This window comes from Pristiophorus japonicus, chromosome 11 (genome assembly GCF_044704955.1).
Source record: "Pristiophorus japonicus isolate sPriJap1 chromosome 11, sPriJap1.hap1, whole genome shotgun sequence".
Taxonomy (NCBI): Eukaryota; Metazoa; Chordata; class Chondrichthyes; family Pristiophoridae; genus Pristiophorus; species Pristiophorus japonicus.
Window position 1 is genome coordinate 165,428,586 of NC_091987.1, and position 23,375 is coordinate 165,451,960.

The 23,375-nt window shown below is 48.9% G+C and overlaps 2 protein-coding genes across 2 annotated transcripts in view; both read left to right on the forward strand.

Annotated features, from left to right (window-relative positions):
• LOC139276367 (putative nuclease HARBI1) overlaps positions 1-20,536 on the forward strand; it is a 52,470-nt gene extending 31,934 nt beyond the window's left edge. The window contains exon 2 of the mRNA XM_070894237.1: positions 18,950-20,536. The gene's annotated coding sequence lies outside the window, so the exon portion shown is untranslated. The remainder of the gene's footprint in view (positions 1-18,949) is intronic.
• A 10-nt stretch (positions 20,537-20,546) lies between these two features.
• LOC139275637 (thrombospondin-3-like) overlaps positions 20,547-23,375 on the forward strand; it is a 62,680-nt gene continuing 59,851 nt past the window's right edge. Inside the window, exon 1 of the mRNA XM_070892808.1 lies at positions 20,547-21,167. Coding sequence (XP_070748909.1) covers positions 21,137-21,167 — 31 coding nt within the window. The 5' untranslated portion in view covers positions 20,547-21,136. The remainder of the gene's footprint in view (positions 21,168-23,375) is intronic.

Below are 23,375 nucleotides of genomic sequence, written 5' to 3' on the forward strand. Positions count from 1 at the left end.
CAGGTATAAAAGGGGAAGCTCCACCCATCTTCTCCACTTCAGTGCTGGCTAATAAAGGTTACTGGTCACAGAGTGATCCTCTCTCTAGTATGGGCCTCATGTGCATTTGTACTATATAGCAAGGACATATTATTGGCGATGAGAAACTGGGATTTAAACCACGCAAGCATGGCCACTAGCAGCACCGACGAGAGGTACTGTGTTGGTGATGATTGCGACGATTTTATTGAGAGACGACAGCATAGTTTCGTCAATAAGGAATGGCTGGGACAGGATTCGGCCGACAAACGCAGGGCTCATCTGCTGACGGTTTGTGGATCCAGGACCTACTCCCTCATGAATGACCTTCTAGCGCCGGAGAAGCTGGCGGACAAGACTTTTGAAGAGCTCAGTTTGATCGGGGAACATTTTAAACTGGCGAGCAGCATGCACATGGTGAGACACCGGTTTTACACGCACCGAGAAGGGCAAAGCGTTCCAGACTTCGTGGCAGACCTCCGGCGACTGGCGAGCTTATGTAAGTTCCCAGATGCATGCAGAGCGGAGATGCTGCGAGACTTTTTTATTGAGGGCATCGGGCATGCTGGTGTTTTCAGGAAACTGATTGAGACCAAAGACTTGACCCTGGAAATGGCGGCTTTGATGGCCCAGACATTTATCTCAGGGGAGGAAGAGACCAGAATGATGTTTGACAAAAATCTTGGTTTAAATGCAGCAAATGGACAGGGAGTCAACATTTTTAACGCGGCACACAGTTCTCCAGGCAGACGGGCAATCGGACATGCCCGAGCATGTAGTCAAACCTAAAGGGGGAATTCAACAGAGACAATGGCTAGCTGAACGATGATTCATGCCATCGCAAGGGACAATGCGGCCAGTAATGGGCCATCAACACCTGTCAATGGTGCGTTTAAGGACAGTTACAGAGACAGACGATCGACTGGTAATGGACCTTTTGTTTCCAACAACGGCTCATGTTGGAGGTGTGGAGGCAAACACACAGCCAGAGTTTGCAGGTATCAGCAATATACCTGCAGAAACTGCAACATCAGCGGTCACTTGGCGCGTATGTGCAGGAAGCCTGCAGCCAGGTTGATGTCCGAGGAGGATGGGCCCGATGTAAGTCCTACGAGGCCAAATGGACACTGGGGGAAATTGCTGGAAGCTGAAGTTCAGCGACTTCACATGGAGCACATATACAGTTCATACACCAGGACGCCACCGATAATTATGAAAGTGCTCCTCAATGGCATCCCAGTATCAATGGAGCTAGACACGGGAGCCAGCCCGTCCCTGATGAGTGTCAAACAGTTCGACAAGTTGTGGGCGTCCAAGGCCAGGAGGCCAAAATTATTGCCGATTGACGCACAGCTACGGACATATACAAAGGAGACCATTCCGGTGCTACGGTAGTCGTGACCCACAAAGATTCGGAGAACAGGTTGACACCCTGAATTGTCCCGGAGGATGGTCCCGCACAACTGGGGAGGAGTTGGCTTGCTGTCATGAACGGGAAATGGGGCGATGTCAATGCAATTTCTTCTGTGGAGCGAATATCATGCTCACAGGTCCTGGACAAATTTAACTCATTATTTCAACCCGGCATCGGCACTTTCATGGAGACGAAGGTAGTGATTCACATAAACCCGGACGCCAGGCCAGTACATCACAAGGCCAGAGCGGTGCCGTACGTGATGCGGGAAAAGATCGAATGCGAATTGGACCACCTGCTGAGGGAAGGCATCATCTCGCCAGTCAAATTCAGTGACTGGGCGAGCCCGATCGTGCCGGTGCTCAAGGCGGATGGTCGGTCAGGATATGTGGTGATTACAAGGCCACCATCAATCGGGTGTCACTCCAAGACCAGTACCCGCTACCGAGAGCGGGGGACCTCTTTGCGACGCTATCTGGTGGCAAACTTTTTTCAAAATTAGACCTGACCTCAGCTTACACGACCCAGGAGCTGGTGAGTGAGTCGAAGAAGCTGACCACAATCACGACACACAAGGGGTTGTTTGAGTACAACAGATGTCCGTTCGGGATTCGCTCGGCTGCCGCGATCTTTCAACGAAACATGGAAAGTCTCCTCAAGTCGATTCCAAGGATGATGGTTTTTCAAGACGACATCCTCATCACGGGTTGCGATACTGAAGAACACCTCCACAACCTGGAGGAGGTGTTACGCAGACTGGACCGGGTAGGTCTGCGACTGAAAAAAGCAAAGTGCGTTTTCGTAGCTCCAGAGGTAGAATCCCTGGGGATGAGGGTAGCAGCAGATGGGATCAGATCTACTGCGTCCAAAACGGAAGCGATCCAGAGAGCACCTAGACCCTGTAACACGACGGAGCTGCATTCGTTCCTGGGGCTCCTGAACTATTTTGGTAATTTTCTTCCCAAATTGAGCACGCTGCTAGAGCCACTACACGTGCTACTACGCAAAGGTCGCGAATGGGTCTGGGGGGACAGCCAGGAAAGGGCTTTTGACAGAGCACACAATTTGTTATGCTCCAACAATCTGTTAAAGCTATATGACCCATGTAAGCAACTTGTTTTAACGTGCGATGCATCGTCCTATGGGGTCGGGTGTGTGTTGCAGCATGTCAATGCCAAGGGTCAGTTACAGCCGGTAGCTTATGGCTCCAGAAGTCTGTCCCAGGCAGAAAGGGGCTACGGGATGGTAGAAAAGGAAGCGCTTGCATGTGTATATGCAGTAAAAAAAAATGCATCAGTAACTGTTTGGCAGAAAATTTGAGCTGGAGACAGATCACAAACCCCTAACGTCCCTTTTGGCCGACAACAAGGCCATAAATGCAAATGCGTCGGCCTGCATACAGAGGTGGGCACTCACGTTAGCCGCCTATGACTAAACAATTCGGCACAGACCGGGCACTGTAAACTGCGCCGATGCACTCAGCAGGCTCCCACTAGCCACCACCGAGGGGGCAACCGAGCATGCTGCTGAGATGGTCATGGCTGTTGAAGCTTTCGAAAGCGAAGGCTCACCCGTGACAGCCCGTCAGATCAAAGTCTGGATAAATAGAGACCCACTTAGTCAAGAAATGTGTCTTGAATAGGGACTGGGCAGCCACGTACGGGGCATGCCCTGAGGAATTTAAACCATTTGACAGGCGCAAGGATGAACTCTCAATTCAGGCCGATTGCCTACTGTGAGGAAACCGAGTAGTCATGCCCCAGATGGGCAGAGAGGCGTTCATCCGAGAACTCCACAATGATGAAGGCAATTGCCAGGTCACACGTTTGGTGGCCAGGGATAGATGCAGACCTGGAACTTTGTGTTCGCAGATGCAACATGTGTGCCCAGCTGGGCAGTGCGCCCAGGGAAGCCCCCCTTAGCCCCTGGTCCTGGCCCGCCAAGCCATGGTCACGCATCCATGTGGACTACGCCGGTACTTTCATGGGAAAAATGTTTTTGGTCGTAGTCGACGCCTACTCCAAATGGACCGAGTGTGACATTCTCAATTGAAGCACATCCTCTGCCGACGTCTTGGTTAGCGACAATGGCCCATGCTTTACAAGCATTGAATTCCAGGACTTCATGGCAGGAAATGGTATCAACCATGTCAGAACGGCACCGTTTAAGCCGGCTGCAAACGACCAGGTGGATGAGCAGTGCAGATAATCAAACAGGGGATATTCAGAATCCAAGGGGGTTCCCTACAAAGCTGCTTACCATGCCACCTGTTGGCCAATAGATCCCGACCACACTCGCTCACAGGGGTTCCACCCGCAGAGCTGCTAATGAAAAGGACGCTCAAAACCAGGTTATCCCTTATACACCCCACCATTAAAGAAATTGTTGAGAGCAGGCGCCAGTCACAATGTGACCAGCATGATAGGAATGCGAGGGCGCGATATATTGATGTCAATGACCCTGTCTTTGTCCTCAACTATGCTGCAGGGCCAAATGGCTCGCAGGCACTGTGATTGCCAAAGAGCGGAATAGGATTGTGGTAGTTAAACTTGCCAATGGACAAATCTGCCGCAAACACGTGGATCAAATAAAAAGAAGGTTCAGCAACCCCATAGAAGAAGCAGAGGAAGAACACGATGTAGAATTTACTCCACCACAGGTGACCGAACACCGAAACCAAGTGGAGGAGAGCCCAGTCACTGTGGGCAGTCCGGACAGGCCTGAGGCACCGCAAACAGCAGACACTCAGGCCAGCGCCCAACAACCGGAGCCCCAACTCAGGCGCTCTACGAGGGAGCGTAAACCACCAGAGAGACTTAACCTGTGATCCCAATAAGACTTTGGGGGGAGGTGATGTCATATATTCTACTGTCATTGTAACCCATGTATAAACTGACCTAAGTTGTACACTGTGAGAACACTGAGGTGGTGAACTTGTGGGAGACACTCCTAACCTGGACTTTCAAGTATAAAAGGGGAAGCTCCACCCATCTTCTCCACATCAGTGCTGGCAAATAAAGGTTACTGGTCACAGAGTGACCTTCTCTCTAGTATGGACCTCGTGTGCATTTGTACTGTATAATAAGGACATATTAAAAATCACCCCTGATTATTGCTGTACCTCTCTTACAAACCTCCATTATTTCTTGATTTATACTCTGTCCTACAGTATAGCTACTGTTAGGGGGCTGATAGACCACTCCCACCAGTGACTTCTTTCCCATATTATTTCTTATCTTCACCCAAACTGAGTCTACATCTTGATCTTCTGAGCCAATATCATTTCTCACTACTGCACTGATCTCATCCTTTATGAACAGAGCTACCCCACCTCCTTTTTCTTCTGCCTATCTCTCCAAAATGACAAATATTTAGTTCCCAGCCTTGTTCACTTTGCAACCACGGCTATCAGATCTTACCCATTTATTTATAGTTTTGGCGTCCACTCATCTATCTTGTGACCACTTCCTCGTGCATTCAGATAAAGAGTTTTAATTTTGTCTTTTTACCATTTTTCCCTACTCTGACCCCACTTTCTGATGCATACACTTTGTCCCTTCCTGTCACACTCTGGTTATCATCACCCATATTGCTGCCCTGCCTTCTCCTTTCTGTTTGATTTTTTAAATTTCTGCTCACTTGATCCCTCCCCACACTAATTAGTTTAAAGCCCTATCTACAGCCCCAGTTATTCGATTCGCCAGGACACTGGTCCAGCCTGGTTCAAGTGAAGCCCGGTTCAAGTGAAGCCCGTCCCAACAGAACATAGGTAGAAAGAGGGATGAGGTCCTGCAGGCAGAGTTTAGGGAGCTAGGAAAGCAGGACCTCAAAGAACCGAGATGTGGAGAAACTTCTTTACTCAGAGAATTGTGAACCTGTGGAATTCCCTATCACAGAAAGTTGTTGAGGCCAGTCCGTTAGATATGTTCAAAAGGGAGTTAGATGTGGCCCTTACGGCTAAAGGGTTCAAGGGGTATGGAGAGAAAGCAGGAATGGGGTACTGAAGTTGCATGATCAGCCATGATCATATTGAATGGTGGTGCAGGCTCGAAGGGCCGAATGGCCTACTCCTGCACCAACTTTGGGCGCAGAGGTATTTAAGAAGGCTTCACAGGTTGGAGAGGTACTCTGGAGACCTGCAATAAAAGACTAAGTTCACACTTTACTTTGAGCTCACAGTGTTCAGTCTGACTCTTTCTCCATACAAAACAACTGACGAGATACAGATAGCGAACCCAAAGATGCAGAGAACAGTGAGCATCCTGGAGAAATTTTCGGAGGGAGATGATTGGGAAACGTTTGTGGAGCGACTCGACCAATACTTCGTGGCCAATGAGCTAGATGGGGAAGAGAGCGCTGCCAAGCATAGAGTGATCCTCCTCACCTTCTGTGGGCCACCAACGTATGGCCTCATGAAGAATCTGCTCACTCCAGTGAAACCCACGGAGAAATCATACGATGATTTGTGCACATTGGTCCGAGAGCATTTGAACCTGAAGGGAAGCGTTCTGATGGCGATGTATCGGTTCTACACCTACAAAAGGTCTGAAGGTCAGGAAGTGGCGAGTTATGTCGCTGAGCTGAGACGCCTTGCAGGACATTGCGAATTTGAAGGACATTTGAAGCACATGCTCAGAGACTTTTTTGGACTTGGCATTGGCCACGAAACCATACTTCGCAAGCTTTTGACTGTAGAGACCCCAACCTTAAGTAAGGCCATAGCGATAGCCCTGGCGTTCAATCTGCTGAGTGGGCAGTGTATCAATGGGCGGTACTTGGGGCAGTCTCAAACTGCCGAGTGGGCAGTGTACCAATGGGCAGTCTGTATCTGCCGAGTGGGCAGTGTACCAATGGGCGGTGCCTGGGGCAGTCTCTATCACTACCGAGTGGGCAGTGTATCAATGGGTGGTACGTGGTGCAGTCTCAATCTGCCGAGTGGGCAGTGTACCAATGGGTGGTATCTGGAGCAGTCTGTATCACTGCCGAATGGGCACCGAGTCGCACTTCAACACTGCTCCCACTTTGCCATTTGGCACAGTTCAGGTGGCTTGACGGGGAAATGGAATGCGTCACGTGGTACATTCTCTTCTAAAGTTGGGGTTGAGGCATCATTTCCTTGCTCAACCAGTTGAGTGAGGCAATGGGGACCTGTGGATCTCCTGTGGTACTTTGCCAAGTGTGGGCCCTAAGAGATGGGGTGAATGCTGAAGGACAAAATAATTATCACAGCACAATAGGGGTAAAATAATAAACTACAGCTGTATTTACTTCCTCTGTGATCCGTATCCATTGAGGTATATTGCTGCAGATATCGCCACTATTAGTGCAGGGGACCCATACCCCAATGGGTAGATATACTTCTCAATGGTGCTCGAATGGGAAACCCTCATCTTTTTCAGGTTCCTGACCATCAGGAAAAGCTGCATTGACTCCAAACTTATCCAGGCGAATGCCGTCAGAAACAAGTAATGTAAACATCCCGCTACGATTCCGCACATTGTAAAGAGAAATAATGTGTCAGATACCCAAGTAGGAATACAGGAGCAGGAGTCGGCCATTCAGCCGCTCGGGCCTGGCTGATCTGCACCTCAACTCCACCCAACAAAACTCCATCGATTTCAGTCTTGGAAGCTCCAATGGACCCACAGCCTTTTGTGGGTGAGTTCCACAATTCCGTTACCATGTGTGAGAAACTGCCTCCGAATTTCCCTCCACAATGGCCTGGCTTTAATTTTACGATGATGTCCTCTTGTTCTTGATTCCATATCAGTGGAAATAGTTTCTCCATCACCCCATCGAGAAACCGTTTAACATTTTAAACCCCTCGATCAGATCGCCCCTCAATCATCGACACGCGAGGGAACACAAGCTGAGTCCGTGCACCTGTTCTCCCCCCCACTCCCCGGGCCTGCCCCTTCTCCACGGTCAAATTCTGGGGACTCATTCTGAGAATTGTTGACCAATAGTTTTCTTAAATTGGGATTACTTGTTCCACGATCAGACCTTCTCATTTCTTGTTGTTGCTCAGTCCTTGCCCTGGCACCCCATCTCTTTGGGAATGCTGACTCTGGGCACGTTCCATGGTGCTAATAGCATTGGGTGCTCAGTCCGGGCATACCCCATGGTGCTGGTCGCTGAGTGCCCACTCCAGGCACACTCAATGGTGCTGATCGCACTGGGTGCCCAATCTGGGCACACCCCATGGTGCTGATCGCACTGGGTGCCCACTCCGGGCACACCCCATGGTGCTGATCGCACTGGGTGCCCACTCCGGGCACACCCCATGGTGCTGATCGCACTCAGTGCCAACTCTGGGCATACCCCATGGTGCTGATCGCACTCAGTGCCCACTCTGGGTACACCCCATGGTGCTGATCACTGGGTGCCCAGTCCGAGCACACCCCATGGTGCTGGTCACTGGGTGCCCAGTCCGAGCACACCCCATGGTGCTGATCACTGGGTGCCCAGTCCGAGCACACCCCATGGTGCTGGACACTGGGTGCCCAGTCCGAGCACACCCCATGGTGCTGATCACACTCCAGAACTCGCCCCGAGTGGACAGTCTTCATGGGTCCGCAGTGACCGTATGTGCGTGCCAGATATTTGGTGATGGAGGACATCACAGCTGAACTTCATCCTGTCCTCAGACAATATCCATCCTCACGAACTTCCCAGCCAGGGTCACAGGATAGCGGGCAGAAATGGGAACCCTGGTTGACATTTCCAGTCCTTAATCCAGGATGTTGAGGGTCACTGTGCCTCCACAGGTGGGATTAGCTAACTCGGTGCAAACTCGCTGTAGAGCCCAGGACATTCTGCTCTGTATGGGGGTCATTTTAACTCTGGCTGACGGTACCAAGCGGGTGATATGGAATTGGTCACATGTTACACAGCCCATGGTGTAGAACGGGCGATATGGAATTGGTCACCCGTTACACAGCCCACGGTGTAGAACGGGCGATATGGAATTGGTCACATATTACACAGCCCACCGAAATCTCCCTTCCATTGAAGTCAATGAAGGGATAAATTAGATATATCCCAGAACCAACCTGGAGAGCAGGGGAGTCATCGGGAAACTTTTATTGATTTTTAATAGTAACACCACTTTTTAAAAAAGGAGGGAGAGAGAAAACAGGTAATTGTAGACCGGTTAGCCTGACATCAGCAGCGGGGAAAATGTTGGAATCAATTATTAAAGATGAAATCGCAGTGCATTTGGAAAGCAATGACAGGATCGGTCCAAGTCAGCATGAATTTATGAAAGGGAAATCATGTTTGACAAATCTTCGGGAATTTTTTGAGGATATAACTAGTAGAGTGGAAAAGGGAGAGCCAGTGGATGTGGTGTATTTGGACTTTCAAAAGGCTTTTGACAAGGTCCCGCACAAGAAATTGGTGTGCAAAATTAAAGCACATGGTATTGGGGGTAATGTACTGATGTGGATAGAGAACTGGTTGGCAGACAGGAAGCAGAGAGTCGGGATAAATGAGTCCTTTTCAGAATGGCAGGCAGTGACTAGTGGGGTGCTGCAGGGCTCAGTGCTGGGACCCCAGCTATTTACAATATACATTAATGATTTAGATAAAGGAATAGAGTGTAATATCTCCAACTTTGCAGATGACACTAAACTGGGTGGCGGTGTGAGCTGTGAGGAGGATGCTAAGAGGCTGCAGGGTGACTTGGACAGGTTAGGTGAGTGGGCAAATGCATGGCAGATGCAGTATAATGTGGATAAAATGAGGTTATCCACTTTGGGGGCAAAAACACGAAGGCAGAATATTTATCTGAATGGTGGCAGATTAGGAAAAGGGAATCTACAACGAGACCTGGGTGTCATGGTTCATCAGTCATTGAAAGTTGGCATGCAGGTACAGCAGGCGGTGAAGAAGGCAAATGGTATGTTGGCCTTCATAGCTAGGGGATTTGAGTATAGGAGCAGGGAGGTCTTACTGCAGTTGTACAGAGCCTTATGAGGCCTCACCTGGAATATTGTGTTCAGTTTAGGTCTGAGGAAGGACGTTCTTGCTATTGAGGGAGTGCAGCGAAGGCTCACCAGACTGATTCCTGGGATGGCAGGACTGACATATGAGGAGAGACTGGATCGACTGGGCCTGTATTCACTGGAGTTTAGAAGGATGAGGGGATCTCATAGAAACATATAAAATTCTGAAGGGACTGGACAGGTTAGATGCAGGAAGAATGTTTCCGATGTTGGGGAAGTCCAGAACCAGGGGACACAGTCTAAGGATAAGGGATAAGCCATTTAGGGACTGAGATGAGAAGAAACTTCTTCACTCAGAGTTGTTAATCTGTGGAATTCCCTACCGCAGAGAGTTGTTGATGCCAGTTCATTGGATATATTCAAGAGGGAGTTAGATAGGGCCTTTACGGCTAAAGGGATCAAGGGGTATGGAGAGAAAGCAGGAAAGGGATACTGAGGTGAAGGATCAGCCATGATCTTATTGAATGGTGGTGCAGGCTCGAAGGGCCGAATGGCCTACTCTTGCACCTATTTTCTATGTTTCCTTGTTTCTATGTTAAACCCAATTACTCCTGTTATATATGTGGACTTGTATTTACTTTGTACAGCCTCCAGAAGGCTCATCCCCTGGAGTCCCAAGGGATCCCATAGTCCTTTGGAAGCACAGGTATTTAAGGAGGCTTCGCAGGCTGGAGAAGCACTCTGGACACCTGCAATAAAAGACTAAGGTCACACTTTACTTTGAGCTCACTGTTCAGTCTGACTCTTTCTCCATACACAACAACTGGCGACGAGATACAGATAGCGAACCCAAAGATGCAGAGAACAGTGGGCATCCTGGAGAAATTTTCAGAGGTAGATGATTGGGAAACTTTTGTGAAGTGACTCGATCAATACTTCGTGGCCAACGAGCTAGATGGGGAAGAGAGCGCTGCCAAACGAAGGGCGATCCTCCTCACTGTCTGTGGGGCACCAACGTATGGCCTCATGAAGAATCTGCTCACTCCAGCGAAACCCATGGCGAAATCATATGACGATTTGTGCACACTGGTCCGAGAGCATTTGAACCCGAAGGAAAGCGTTCTGATGGCGAGGTATCGGTTCTACACCTAAAAAAGGTCTGAAGGCCAGGAAGTGGCGAGTTATGTCGTCGAGCTAAGACACCTTGCAGGACATTGCGAATTTGAAGGATAGTTGGAGCACATGCTCACAGACTTATTCGTACTTGGCATTGGCCACGAAACCATACTTCGCAAGCTTTTGACTGTAGAGACCCCAACCTTGAGTAAGGCCATAGCGATAGCCCAGGCGTTCATTGCCACCAGTGACAATACTAAGCAAATCTCTCAGAACACAAGTGCTGCTATAAGTACTGTGATGTTCTTTTCGAATCGTAACGTACAGGGCAGGTCACACATACCTGCAGCTGCACGTCCGCAGATGTCTCAGAGTCCACCATCAAGGGTGATGAATTAAAGGCCATTAACACCCTCTTGGCGCTGCGGGGGTGATCATCGTTTCCATTCATGCCAATTCAAAGGATACGTTTGCAAGTCCTGTGGAACAATGGGACACCTCCAACGAGTATGCAGGCGAGCTGCTAAGCGTGTTAAACCTGCAAACCACCACGTTGCAGAGGAGGACAGATCCACAGAGGATCACTACGAACCAGAGCCTCAGATAGAGGAGGCAGAGGTACATGGGGTGCGCACATTCACCACGAATTGTCCCCCGATAATGCTGAATGTTGAACTAAATGGAATCCCGGTGTCAATGGAGCTGGACACGGGCGCGAGCCAGTCCATAATGGGCAAAAAGACTTTCCAAAGGTTGTGGTGCAACAAGGCCTCAAGGCCAGTCTTAACTCCAGTTCACACGAGACTAAGAACTTACACAAAAGAACTGATTCCTGTAATCGGCAGTGCTACCGTAAAGATCTCCTACGATGGAGCGGTGCACAAGCTACCACTCTGGGTGGTACCGGGTGATGGTCCCACGCTGCTCAGCAGGAGCTGGCTGGGAAAGATACGCTGGAACTGGGACGACATCCAAGCGCTATCGCCCGCTGACGACACTTCGTGTGCCCAGGTCTTAAACAAATTTCCTTCGCTGTTCGAACCAGGCATCGGGAAATTCCAAGGAGCAAAAGTGCAGATCCACCTAATTCCGGAGGCGCGACCCATCCATCACAAGGCGAGAGCAGTACCGTACATGATGAGAGAAAGGGTAGAGATCGAGCTCGACCGACTGCAACGAGAGGGCATCATTTCACCGATCGAGTTCAGTGAGTGGGCCAGTCCTATTGTCCCAGTCCTCAAGGGAGACGGCACCATCAGAATCTGTGGTGATTACAAAGTAAGTATCAATCGTTTCTCCCTGCAGGACCAATACCCATTACCAAAAGCTGACATCCTCTTTGCAACACTGTCGGGAGGAAAGATGTTCACGAAGCTGGATCTCACTTCAGTCTACATGACGCAGGAACTGGAGGAATCATCAAAGGCCCTCACCTGCATCAATACGCACAAAGGCCTTTTTATTTATAACAGATGCCCATTTGGAATCCAATCAGCGGCGGCGATATTCCAGAGAAACATGGAAAGTTTACTGAAGTCGGTGCCGCACACCGTGGTCTTCCAGGACGCAGGTCACAGGTCGGAACACAGTCGAGCACCTGCAGAACCTGGAGGAGGTTCTTAGTCGACTCAACCGCGTGGGGCTCAGGTTAAAATGCTCGAAGTGCGTTTTCCTGGCACCTGAAGTGGAGTTCCTGGGAAGGAGGATTGCGGCGGACGGCATCAGGCCCACCAATGCGAAGACGGAGGCAATTGAGAACACACCGAGGCCACAGAACGTGACGGAGCTGCGGTCATTTCTGGGACTCTTGAACTACTTTGGTAACTTCTTACCGGGTCTCAGCAGCCTGCTAGAACCACTACATGTGTTACTACAAAAAGGGGGCGAATGGGTTTGGGGCAAAAGCCAAGAAAATACCTTTGTAAAAGCAAGAAAATTGTTATGCTCAAACAAATTGCTTGTGTTGTATGATCCATGTAAGCGTTTGGTACTAGCATGTGATGCGTCGTCATATGGCGTCGGGTGTGTATTGCAACAAGCTAATGATTACGAGAAACTGCAACCGGTTGCTTATGCGGCCAGGAGTCTGTCTGAGGCCGAGAGAGCCTACAGCATGATTGAAAAAGAAGTGTTAGCGTGTATCTATGAGGTAAAGAAAATGCATCAATACCTGTTTGGGATAAAATTCGAATTCAAAACTGACCATTAGCCACTTAAATCCCTTTTTTCCGAGAGTAAAGGGATAAATACCAACGCATTGGCCCGCATCCAGAGATGATTGCTCACGTTGTCCGCATACAAGTACGCTAGGCACAGAAAACTGCGCCGATGCTGTCAGTAGGCTGCCATTGCCTACCACGGGGGTGGAAATGGCACAGCCCGCAGATCTAGCCATGGTTATGGAAGCATTTGAGAGTGAGCAATCACCCATCACTGCCCGGCAGATCAAAACCTGGACAAGCCAGGACCCCTTATTATCTCTAGTCAAAAGCTGTGTGCTTCACGGGAGCTGGTCCAGTGTCCCAGTGGAAATGCAGGAAGTGATAAAACCGTTCCAGCGGCACAAAGATGAAATGTCTCTACAGACCGACTGCCTTCTGTGGGGCAATCGATAGTGGTCCCCAAGAGACACCCTCATCAATGACCTCTACAGTACCCACCCAGGCATCGTAATGGTGAAAGCGATAGCCAGATCCCACGTGTGGTGGCCCGGTATCGATGCAAACTTAGAGTCCTGCATTCACAGATGTAATACATGCTCGCAGTTAAGCAATGTACCCAGGGAGGCGCCACTAAGTTTATGGTCTTGGCCCTCCAAACCGTGGTCTAAGGTACACATCGACTATGCAGGCCCGTTCTTGGGTAAAATGTTCCTTGTGGTTGTAGACGTGTACTCCAAGTGGATTGAATGTGAGATAATGTCGGCAAGCACGTCCGCTTTCACTACTGAAAGCCTGCGTGCCATGTTTGCCACACATGGCTTACCCGATGTCCTGGTGAGCGACAACGGGCCATGTTTTACCAGTGCTGAGTTCAAAGAATTCATGACCCGTAACAACATCAGACATGTCACATCTGCCCCGTTTAAACCAGCGTCCAATGGTCAGGCAGAGAGAGCAGTGCAAACCATCAAGCAAGGCTTGAAGAGGGTAACTGAAGGCTCACTGAAGACACGCCTATCCCGAGTCCTGCTTAGCTACCGCACGAGACCACACTCACTCACTGGGATCCCACCTGCTGAACTGCTCATGAAAAGAGCACTTAAGACAAGGCTCTCGTTAGTTCACCCTGATCTACATAAACAGGTAGAGAGCAGGCGGCTTCAACAAAGTGCATACCATGATAGCGCAAATGTGTTATGCGAGATTGAAGTCAATGATCCTGTATTTGTATTAAATTATGGACAAGGTCCCAAGTGGCTTCCCGGCACTGTCATGGCCAAAGAGGGGAGCAGGGTGTTTCGGGTCAAACTTTCAAATGGACTCATTCACCGGAAACACTTGAACCAAATAAACTCAGATTCACGGACTACCCTGAGCAACCCACCTTGGACCCTACCTTTTTTGATCCTCCAACACACACACTAGTGGCAACCAGCACCACCGTTGACCACGAAGTAGAACTCATCATCCACAGCAGCCCTGCAGGGCCTAACACACCAGGCAGCCCAGCAAGGCCAGCTGCACAGCAGCCCAGCGAGGGCCCAACAAATGATTCAACAACAGCTTTCACACTGAGACGATCAACCAGGGCAAGAAGTGCCCCAGATTGACTCATATTGTAAATAGTTACACTATTGACTTTGGGGGGGAATGTTGTTATATATGTGGACTTGTATTTACTCTGTACAGCCACCAGAGGGCTCATTCCCCGGAGTCCCAAGGGATCCCATAATCCCTTGGGCGCAGAGGTATTTAAGAAGGCTTCACAGGTTGGAGAGGCACTCTGGAGACCTGCAATAAAAGACTAAGGTCACACCTTACTTTGAGCTCAGAGTGTTCATACACAACACCAGTCATACGGTTATGTGGCGTCACTAATGCTAATTGACACTGGTACCTGCTCCTGCAGTTATACTGCCCTGCTTGCACTGCTCTGTGGCTGATTTGCTGCTCGCAAGTTATGAGATGCTGACACTAACTATAGTCCCCCAGTGGAGATCAGCTGACTCAGAGTGGACCATGGATTGAACAAGGGATCTTCCTGGTTTATGTGGCTCATGTCTACCCGAGGCACGATGGGCCGAATGGCTGAGTGTAAATGTAAAATAATTTAAATCTGGCTAAGAGCAGTATCTGTCAAAAATCAGTAAAGCATTATGTGGGTGCTTGCTTAATTATGCAGCCTGACTGCATAAAGTATTTTGGACATATCACAGAATCATAGAAATTTACAGCACGGAAGGAGGTCATTTCGGCCCATCGTGTCTGCGCCGGCCGACCAAGAGCTACCCAGCCTAATCCCACTTGCCAGATCTCGGTCCGTAGCCCTGTAGGTTACGGCGCTTTAAGTGCACATCCAAGTACTTTTTATATGTGGTGAGTGTTTCTGCCTCAACCACCCTTTCAGGCAGTGAGTTACAGACCCCCACCACCCTCTGGGTGAAGAAATTTCCCCTCATATCTCCTCTATACCTTCCCCCAATTACTTTAAATCTATGCCCCCTGGTTGTTGACCCCTCTGCTAAGGGAAACAGGCCCTTCCTATCCACTGTATATAGGCCCCTCATAATTTTATACACCTCAATCAGATCTCCCCTCAGCCTCCTCTGTTCCAAAGAAAACAAACCCAGCATCTCCAATCTGACCTCATAGCCAAAATTCTCCAGTCCAGGCAACATCCTTGTAAATCTCCTCTACACCCTCTCTAGTGCAATCACATGTTTCCTGTAATGTGGCCAGAACTGCACGCAGTACTCCAGCTGCAGCCTAACCAGTGTTTTATACAGTTCAAACACAACCTCGCTGCTCTTGTATTCTGTGTATCGGTTAATAAAGGCAAACATTCCATATACCTTCTTAACCACTTTATCTACCTGGCCTGTTACCTTCAGGGATCTGTGAACCTGCACTCCTAGGTCCCTTTGTTCCTCTACACTTCTCAGTGTCCTACTATTTCCTTGCCTTGTTAGCCCTCCCCAAATGCATTACCTCACACTTCTCTGGATTGAATTCCATTTGCCACTGTTCTGCCCACCTGACCAGTTCATTGAAATCTTCCTGCAGTCTGCAGCTTTTTTCTTCATTATCAACCACACAGCCGATTTTAGCATCATCTGCAAACTTCTTAATCATACCCCGACTTTCAAGTCTAAATCATTGATATCTACCACAGTACTGAGCACTGAGGAACCCCACTGGAAACAGCCTACCAGTCACAAAAACACCCATCGACCATTACCCTTTGCTTCCTGCCTCCGAGCCAATTTTGGATTCAACTTGCCACTTTGCCCTGGATCCCATGGGCTTTTACTTTCATGACCAATCTGCCATGTCGGACCTTATCAAAAGCCTTGCTAACATCCATATAAACTACATAGAAACATAGAAATTTACAGCGCAGAAGGAGGCCATTTCGGCCTATCATGCCTGCGCCGGCCGACAAAGAGCCACACAGTCCTCGGTCAGCAGCCCTGAAGGTTACATATAAACCTATGAACAATGAACATTGGCGGAAAGGTAAAGAGCATCCGGCCCAACCAGTTCACCTCACACAACTGCGATTCTCCATATATCACATTTTACACTCCACCCCGACCGGAGCCATACGATCTCCTGGGAGAGGCAAAAAAACAGATTAAAAACCCAGGCCAATTGAGGAAAGAATTCTGGGAAAATTCCTCTCCGACCGATCCAGACGATCGAAACAAGCGTACTACCCACATCGACCCTCCTTGTTACCTCCTCAAAAAATGATATCAAGTTAGTCAGACATGAGCTTCCCTTAACAAATCCATGCTGACTGTCCTTTATTAACCTGTGTCTTTCTAAATGAAGATTTATCCTGTCCCTCAGAATTTTTTCCAATAATTTTCCCACCACTGAGGTTAGGCTGACTGGCCTGTAATTACTCGGTCTATCCCTTTCTCCTTTTTTAAACAAAGGTACCACATTAGCAGTCCTTCATTCCTCTGGCACTACACCTGTAGCCAGAAAGGATTGGAAAATGATAGCAGAGGCTCTGACAATGATTCTATTTCCTTTTTTGCTATAAACATGTAGAGGAACAAAGGGACCTTGAAGTGCAGGTCTGCAGATCCTTGAAGGTAGCCGATAAAGTGGTTAAGAATACATATGGAATACTTGCCTTTAGTAGTCGAGGCATAGAATACAACAGCAAGGAGGTTATGCTTGAACTGTGTGAAACACTGGTTAGGCCGCAGCTGGAGTACTGCGTGCAGTTCTGGTCATCGCATTATAGGAAAGATATGATTGCACTGGAAAGGGTGTAGTGGAGATTTACAAGAATATTGCCTGGACTGGAGAATTTTAGCTATGAGGGAATATTGGAGATGCTGGGTCTGTTTTCTGGAGGCTGAGGGGAGACCTGATTGAGGTGTATAAAATGATGAGGGTCCCAGATAGAGTCATTAGGAAGGACCTATTTCCCTTAGCAGAGGAGTCAACAACCAGGGGGCATAGATTTAATATACAAAAGCAAAATACTGCGAATGCTGGAATCTGAAATAAAAACAGAAAATGCTGGAAATACTCAGTGGGTCAGGCAGCATCTGTGGAGAGAAACAGAGTTAACGTTTCGGGTCAGCGATCCTGCGTCAGAACTGGCGAATGTTTGGAAAGAACACATTCTTAACCAGCACTGAAAGGGGGAGGGGAGGAAAGAACAAAAGGGAAGGTCTGTGATAGGAGAGATTAGAGAGACAAAAAGGATGATGGCCGAATTGAAATGGTAATGCCAGGAGTTAGAAAACGGTTAGTCTAGATAGGGTGTGAATGGCGGGATAATGACCAGCTGCCATTGGAGACAAAGAGAAAAAAAACCATAAGATCGGGGGGGTGAGGGGGCGGAAGATTGGCAGAGGTTCTGGTCTGAAATTGACGAACTCAATGTTGAGTCCAGAAGGCTGTAAAGTACCTAAATGAAAGATGAGGTGCTGTTCCCCGAGCTTATGTTGAGCTTTGTTGGAACAGTGCAGGAGGCCGAGGACGGAGAGGTCAGAGTGGGAATGGAGTGGGGAATTAAAGTGACAGGCGACCGGAAGCTCGGAGTCACCCTTATGGACTGAACGGAGATGTTCCGCAAAGCGGTCACCAATCTGCGCTTAGTCTCCTCAATGTAGAGGCGATCATATCGTGAGCAGCGAATACAGTATACTCAATTAAAAGAAGTACAAGTAAATTGCTGCTTCACCTGGAAGGAATATTTGGGGCCCTGGACAGTGGGAAGGGAGAGGGTAAAAGGGCAGGTGTTGCATCTCCTGCGCTTGCACGGAAGGTGCCGTGGGAAGGGGAGGGGTTGCTGGGGGTGACTGCGGAATGGACCAGAGTGTCGCTGAGGGAGCGGTCCCTTCAAAACACTGAGAGGGGAGGGGAGGGGAAGATATGATTGGTGGTGGGGTCACGCTGGAGGTGGCGGAAATGGTGGAGGATGATCCGTTGAACGTGGAGGCTGGTGGGGTGAAAGGTGAGGACAAAGGGAACCCTGTCATGGTTCTGGGAAGGAGGGGAAGGAGTAAGAGCAGAGGTGCGGGAAATAGAACGGACACAGTCGAGGGCCATGTTAGCACGGCGGAGGGGAATCCTCTGTTGAGGAAAAAGGAAGACATGTCAAAGGCACTAGTATGAAAGATGGTGTCGTCAGAGCAAATGCGACGGAGATGGAGAAACTGAGAGAATGGAATGGAGTCCTTACCGGATGCGAGGTGGGAGGAAGTGTAGTCCAGGTAGCTGTGGGAGTCAGTGGGCTTATAGTGGCTACTGGTCGAAAGCCTATCCCCAGAAATAGAGACAGAGAAGGGAAGGGAAGAGTCGGAGATGGACCATGTGAAGGTGAGGGAAGGGTGGAAATTGGATGCAAAGTGAATTAAATTTTCTAGGTCAGGGCGAGAGCAGGAAACGGCACTGATGCAGTCATCAATGTACCAGAAAAAAAGGTGAGTAGGACTGGAACAAAGAATATCCCATAGATTTAAAGTAATTACGGACAGGTTTAGAGGAGTTACGAGGAGAAATTCCTTCACCCAGAGGGTGGGGGTCTGGAACTCACTGCCTGAAAGGGTGGTAGAGGCAGAAACACTCGCCGCATTTAAAAAGTACCCAGATGTGCACTTAAAGTGCCGTAACCTACAGGGCTACGGACCAAGAGCTGGAAAGTGGGATTAGGCTGGATAGCTCTTGGTCAGCTGGCGCGGACACGGTGGGCCGAAATGGCCTCCTTCCATGCTGTAAATTTCTATGATTCTATGATTCTATTTCCTCTTTTGTTTCTCTTACAGCCCGGGCCTGGGGATTTATCCATTTTCAAAGCTGTTAAACTCCGTAATACTTCCTGTGAGTATGAAGTGCCAGAGTGGCTAAGTGGGTAATGGTCCCGCCTCTGAGACAGAAGATCGTGGGTTCAAAGTTCCACTTCAGAGATGTGAGCACATAGTGTGGGCTGACACTTCAGTCCAGTACTGAGGGAGTGTTACACCGTCTTTCACCGACTGTTAAACTGAGGTCCTATCTGCTCGATCCGACACACATAAAAGATTCAATGAGACGATTGGAAGTGCAGGGGAGTTATCTCAGTGCCCTGGCCAACAGCAGTTCATATAGTCATTTGTTGTTTGTGGGACCTTGCTGTGCATAAACTGACTTTTGCACTTGTCCACATAACACAGTGACAGGCTTTTCAAATGTGATTCAGTGCTTGCAAAGCACCTTGAGATGTCCTGAGGAATGTGATGAGGCACTGAATGCTTTATACACATTATTGTCCAAGTTCTGGAATTCCCTCCCTAAACCTCTCTGCCTCTACAACTCTCTCCTCCTTTACGTCCCTCCTTGAAACCACCTCTGACCAAGCTTCTGGTCCCCTGTGTTAGCCGTCGCGCAGTGGGTAGCACTCTCGCCTCAGAGTCACAAGTCTCAGGTCCAGAGACTTAAACTTCGGTTTTACAGTGCTGAGGAAGTGCTCCACTAAGTGGGCCTCCTCAGGTCATGAAAGGTGCTAAATAAATGCAAGTTCTTTGATCTTGACTGTTGAACCTGGGCACACTATCCTTGTATTCGGTAGTAAATAAAGCATCAGTTTTGCTTAATAAGAGACCTGGTATGGAAAGTGCAGTCCACCAGTGAGTATTTGGAAAACTGTAACAGAATCCATTCAGAAAATGCATGAAAGCTAATCTATAACCCTCTGTATGTTTTGTACACCTGTGGCATAGAACTGGCTCTGAGCTTTATTTTTCCACCTAGGTTTCATAAGAGCATAAGAATTAGGAGCAGGAGTCGGCCATTCGGCTCCTCAAGCCTGCTCCGCCATTCAATCAGATCATGGCTGATCTTCTGCCTCAACTCCACTTTCCCACCCGATCCCCATATCCCTCGATTCCCTTAATATCCAAAAATCGATCAATCTCTGTCTTGAATATACTCAAATACTGAGCCTCCACCGCCCTCTGGGCAGGGAATTCCAAAGATTCACCACCCTCTGAGTGAAGAAGTTTCTCCTCATCTCAGTCCGAAGTGGCCGACCCCTTATTCTCAGACTGTGATCCCTGGTTCTAGACTCCCCAGCCAGGGGTATTCCCTGTATCTACCCTGTCGAGCCCTGTAAGAATTTTGTATGTTTCATTGAGATCACCTCTCATTCTTCTAAAGTCTAGAGAATATAGGCCGAGTCTTTCTCCTCATAGAACAATCCCCCCATCCCAGGAATCAGTCTGGTGAACCTTTGTTGCACTCCCTCAATGACCAGTAAGTATATCCTTCCTCAGGTAAGGAGACTAAAACTGTACACACTACTCCAGGTGTGGTCTCACCAGGGCCCTGTATAATTGCAGTAAGATTTCCTTTCTCGAATCCTTTTGTTAAGTTACCATTGGCTTTTTAATTGCTTGCCTTAGCTGCATGTTAACTTTCAGTGATTGGTGAACAAGGACACCCAGGTCCCTCTGAACATTAACATTTCCCAATCTCTCACCATTTAGAAAATATTCTGCTTTTCTATAGTTGCTAACAAAGTGGATAACTTCACATTTCCTCACATTATATTTCATCTTTCCCAATGAGCTCTAATTTTGTGCAATAACCTCTTGTGTGGCACCTTATCGAAGTTTTCTGAAATTCCAAGTACACTACGTCCACTGGTTCCCTCTTACCCACCCTACTAATTACAAACTGAAAAGACATTCACATGCGTAATTGTCACCATATTTTTCTTGGCAGCAAACCAATAATATGAACTGATTATTATTCCAGAATAATAAAATGATAACAGTTCCTGAAAAGCCATTTACAGACTCGCTGTATAAAGGCTGTACAGCTTTAAGGACCGTCCCACCCTGATTATTGTTCACAGATCCTGGTATTGGGCCAGGCTGCACAAGTGTAGAGGTTGTTTTCAGTCGCTGATACTGAGTCGGAGAAACACTGTGTGAAGTAACTGGGCGCTATACTGTGACCATACCTGGGACATCATGGACTGGGGCCGAGGGGATCGGAGATTCAGTGAGTACTGCGTGTATCAGCTCAATATGTGTGAGATTAGAGAGTGCAATAAAAAGGAAAATAAATCTTTTCTGCACTTGAATATTGTCTTCTGCCTCTCCCTTATGCAAATGAGCTATCCATCTATCAATTAACCAGCATCACTGAAAACAGATTATCTGGTCATTAAGGCTGTTTGTGGGAGCTTGCTGTGCGCACATTGGCTGCCACGTTTCCCACATTACAACAGTGACTACGCTCCAAAAGTACATCATTGGCTGTAAAACACTTCGGTATGTCCTGAGATCATGAAAGGCGCTGCATAAATGCAAGTCTTTATTTCATTTATCGTTCTATTATTTAACTACCAGCCAGTGGCTCAGTGGGCAGCACTCTTTCTCGCCTCTGAGACAGAAGGTTGTGGGTTCAAGTCCCACTCTCGGGACCTGAGCACACAAATCGACACTGACACTCCCACTGATGGAGCGTCGCATTGTCGGAGTTGCCGTCTTTCGGATGAGACGTTAAACCGAGGCCCCGTCTGCTCTCTCAGGTGGATGTAAAAGATCCCATGGTGCTATTTCAAAGTAGAGCATTGGAGTTATCCCCGGTGTGGCTGTAATTGCCCTCCATCCCGAGCGGGGCGCACCTTCCGTTTTAAAGTGTTCTGTCCGGGGAAATTCAGCTCTTTATTTTTGGAGCGGGGCAGATGCGGGGTTGTCAGTGGGGCGTGTGTGTGTGTGTACGGGGAGTGAGTCACACTGTGTGTGTGGGCATGGGGAGTGAGTCACACTGTGTGTGTGTGTGTGTGCACGGGGAGTGAGTCACACTGTGTGTGTGTGCACGGGGAGTGAGTCACACTGTGTGTGTGTGTGCACGGGGAGTGAGTCACACTGTGTGTGTGTGTGCACGGGGAGTGAGTCACACTGTGTGTGTGTGTGTGTGTGTGTGTGTGCACGGGGAGTGAGTCATACTATGTCTGTGTGTGTGCACGGGCAGTGAGTCACGCTGTGTGTGTGTGTGTGCACGGGGAGTGAATCACACTGTGTGTGTGTGTATGTGCACGGGGAGTGAGTCATACTATGCCTGTGTGTGTGCACGGACAGTGAGTCACACTGTGTGTGTGTGTGTGCACGGACAGTGAGTCACACTGTGTGTGTGTGTACGGGGAGTGAGTCACACTGTGTGTGTGGGCATGGGGAGTGAGTCACACTGTGTGTGTGTGTACGGGGAGTGAGTCACACTGTATGTGTGTGTACGGGGAGTGAGTCACACTGTGTGTGTGTGCACGGGGTGTGAGTCACACTGTGTGTTTGTGGGCATGGGGAGTGAGTCACACTGTGTGTGTGTGTGTACGGGGAGTGAGTCACACTGTGTGTGTGGGCATGGGGAGTGAGTCACACTGTGTGTGTGTGTACGGGGAGTGAGTCACACTGTATGTGTGTGTACGGGGAGTGAGTCACACTGTGTGTGTGTGTACAGGGAGTGAGTCACACTGTGTGTGTGTGTACGGGGAGTGAGTCACACTGTGTGTGTGTGTGCACGGGGAGTGAGTCACACTGTGTGTGTGTGTGTGTGTGCACGGGGAGTGAGTCATACTATGTGTGTGTGTGTGTGCACGGACAGTGAGTCACACTGTGTGTGTGTGTGTGCACGGGGAGTGAGTCACACTGTGTGTGTGCACGGGAAGTGAGTCACACTGTGTGTGTGTGTGTGTGCACGGGGAGTGAGTCACACTGTGTGTGTGTGTGTACGGTGAGGGAGTCACACTGTGTGTGTGTGTGTGTGTGCACGAGAAGTGAGTCACACTGTGTGTGTGTGTGTGCACGGGGAGTGAGTCACACTGTGTGTGTGTGTGCACGGACAGTGAGTCATACTGTGTGTGTGTGTCTGGGGTGCCTTGATGACCCTGACATGCTCAATGCTTGGTCTGCCCTCCAGGCCTCTATAACCAGTGCCTGTGAAAAGACACTTGCTTACTCAATCAGAAAACACCAGGACTGGTTTGATGAAAACAATCAGGAGATCCAAGAACTAATAGATCAGAAGCGCAGAGCATTTTTTTGCCTCAAGCAACAACCAAACTCGGGAGCTACAAAGCAACGTTACAGACTGCTCAAGGCTGAGGTCCAACAAAAAACCCAGGACCTAAAGAACAGGTGGTGGATGGAGAAAGCACTGTGTGTGTGCACAGGGAGTGAGTCACACTGTGTATATGTGTGCACAGGG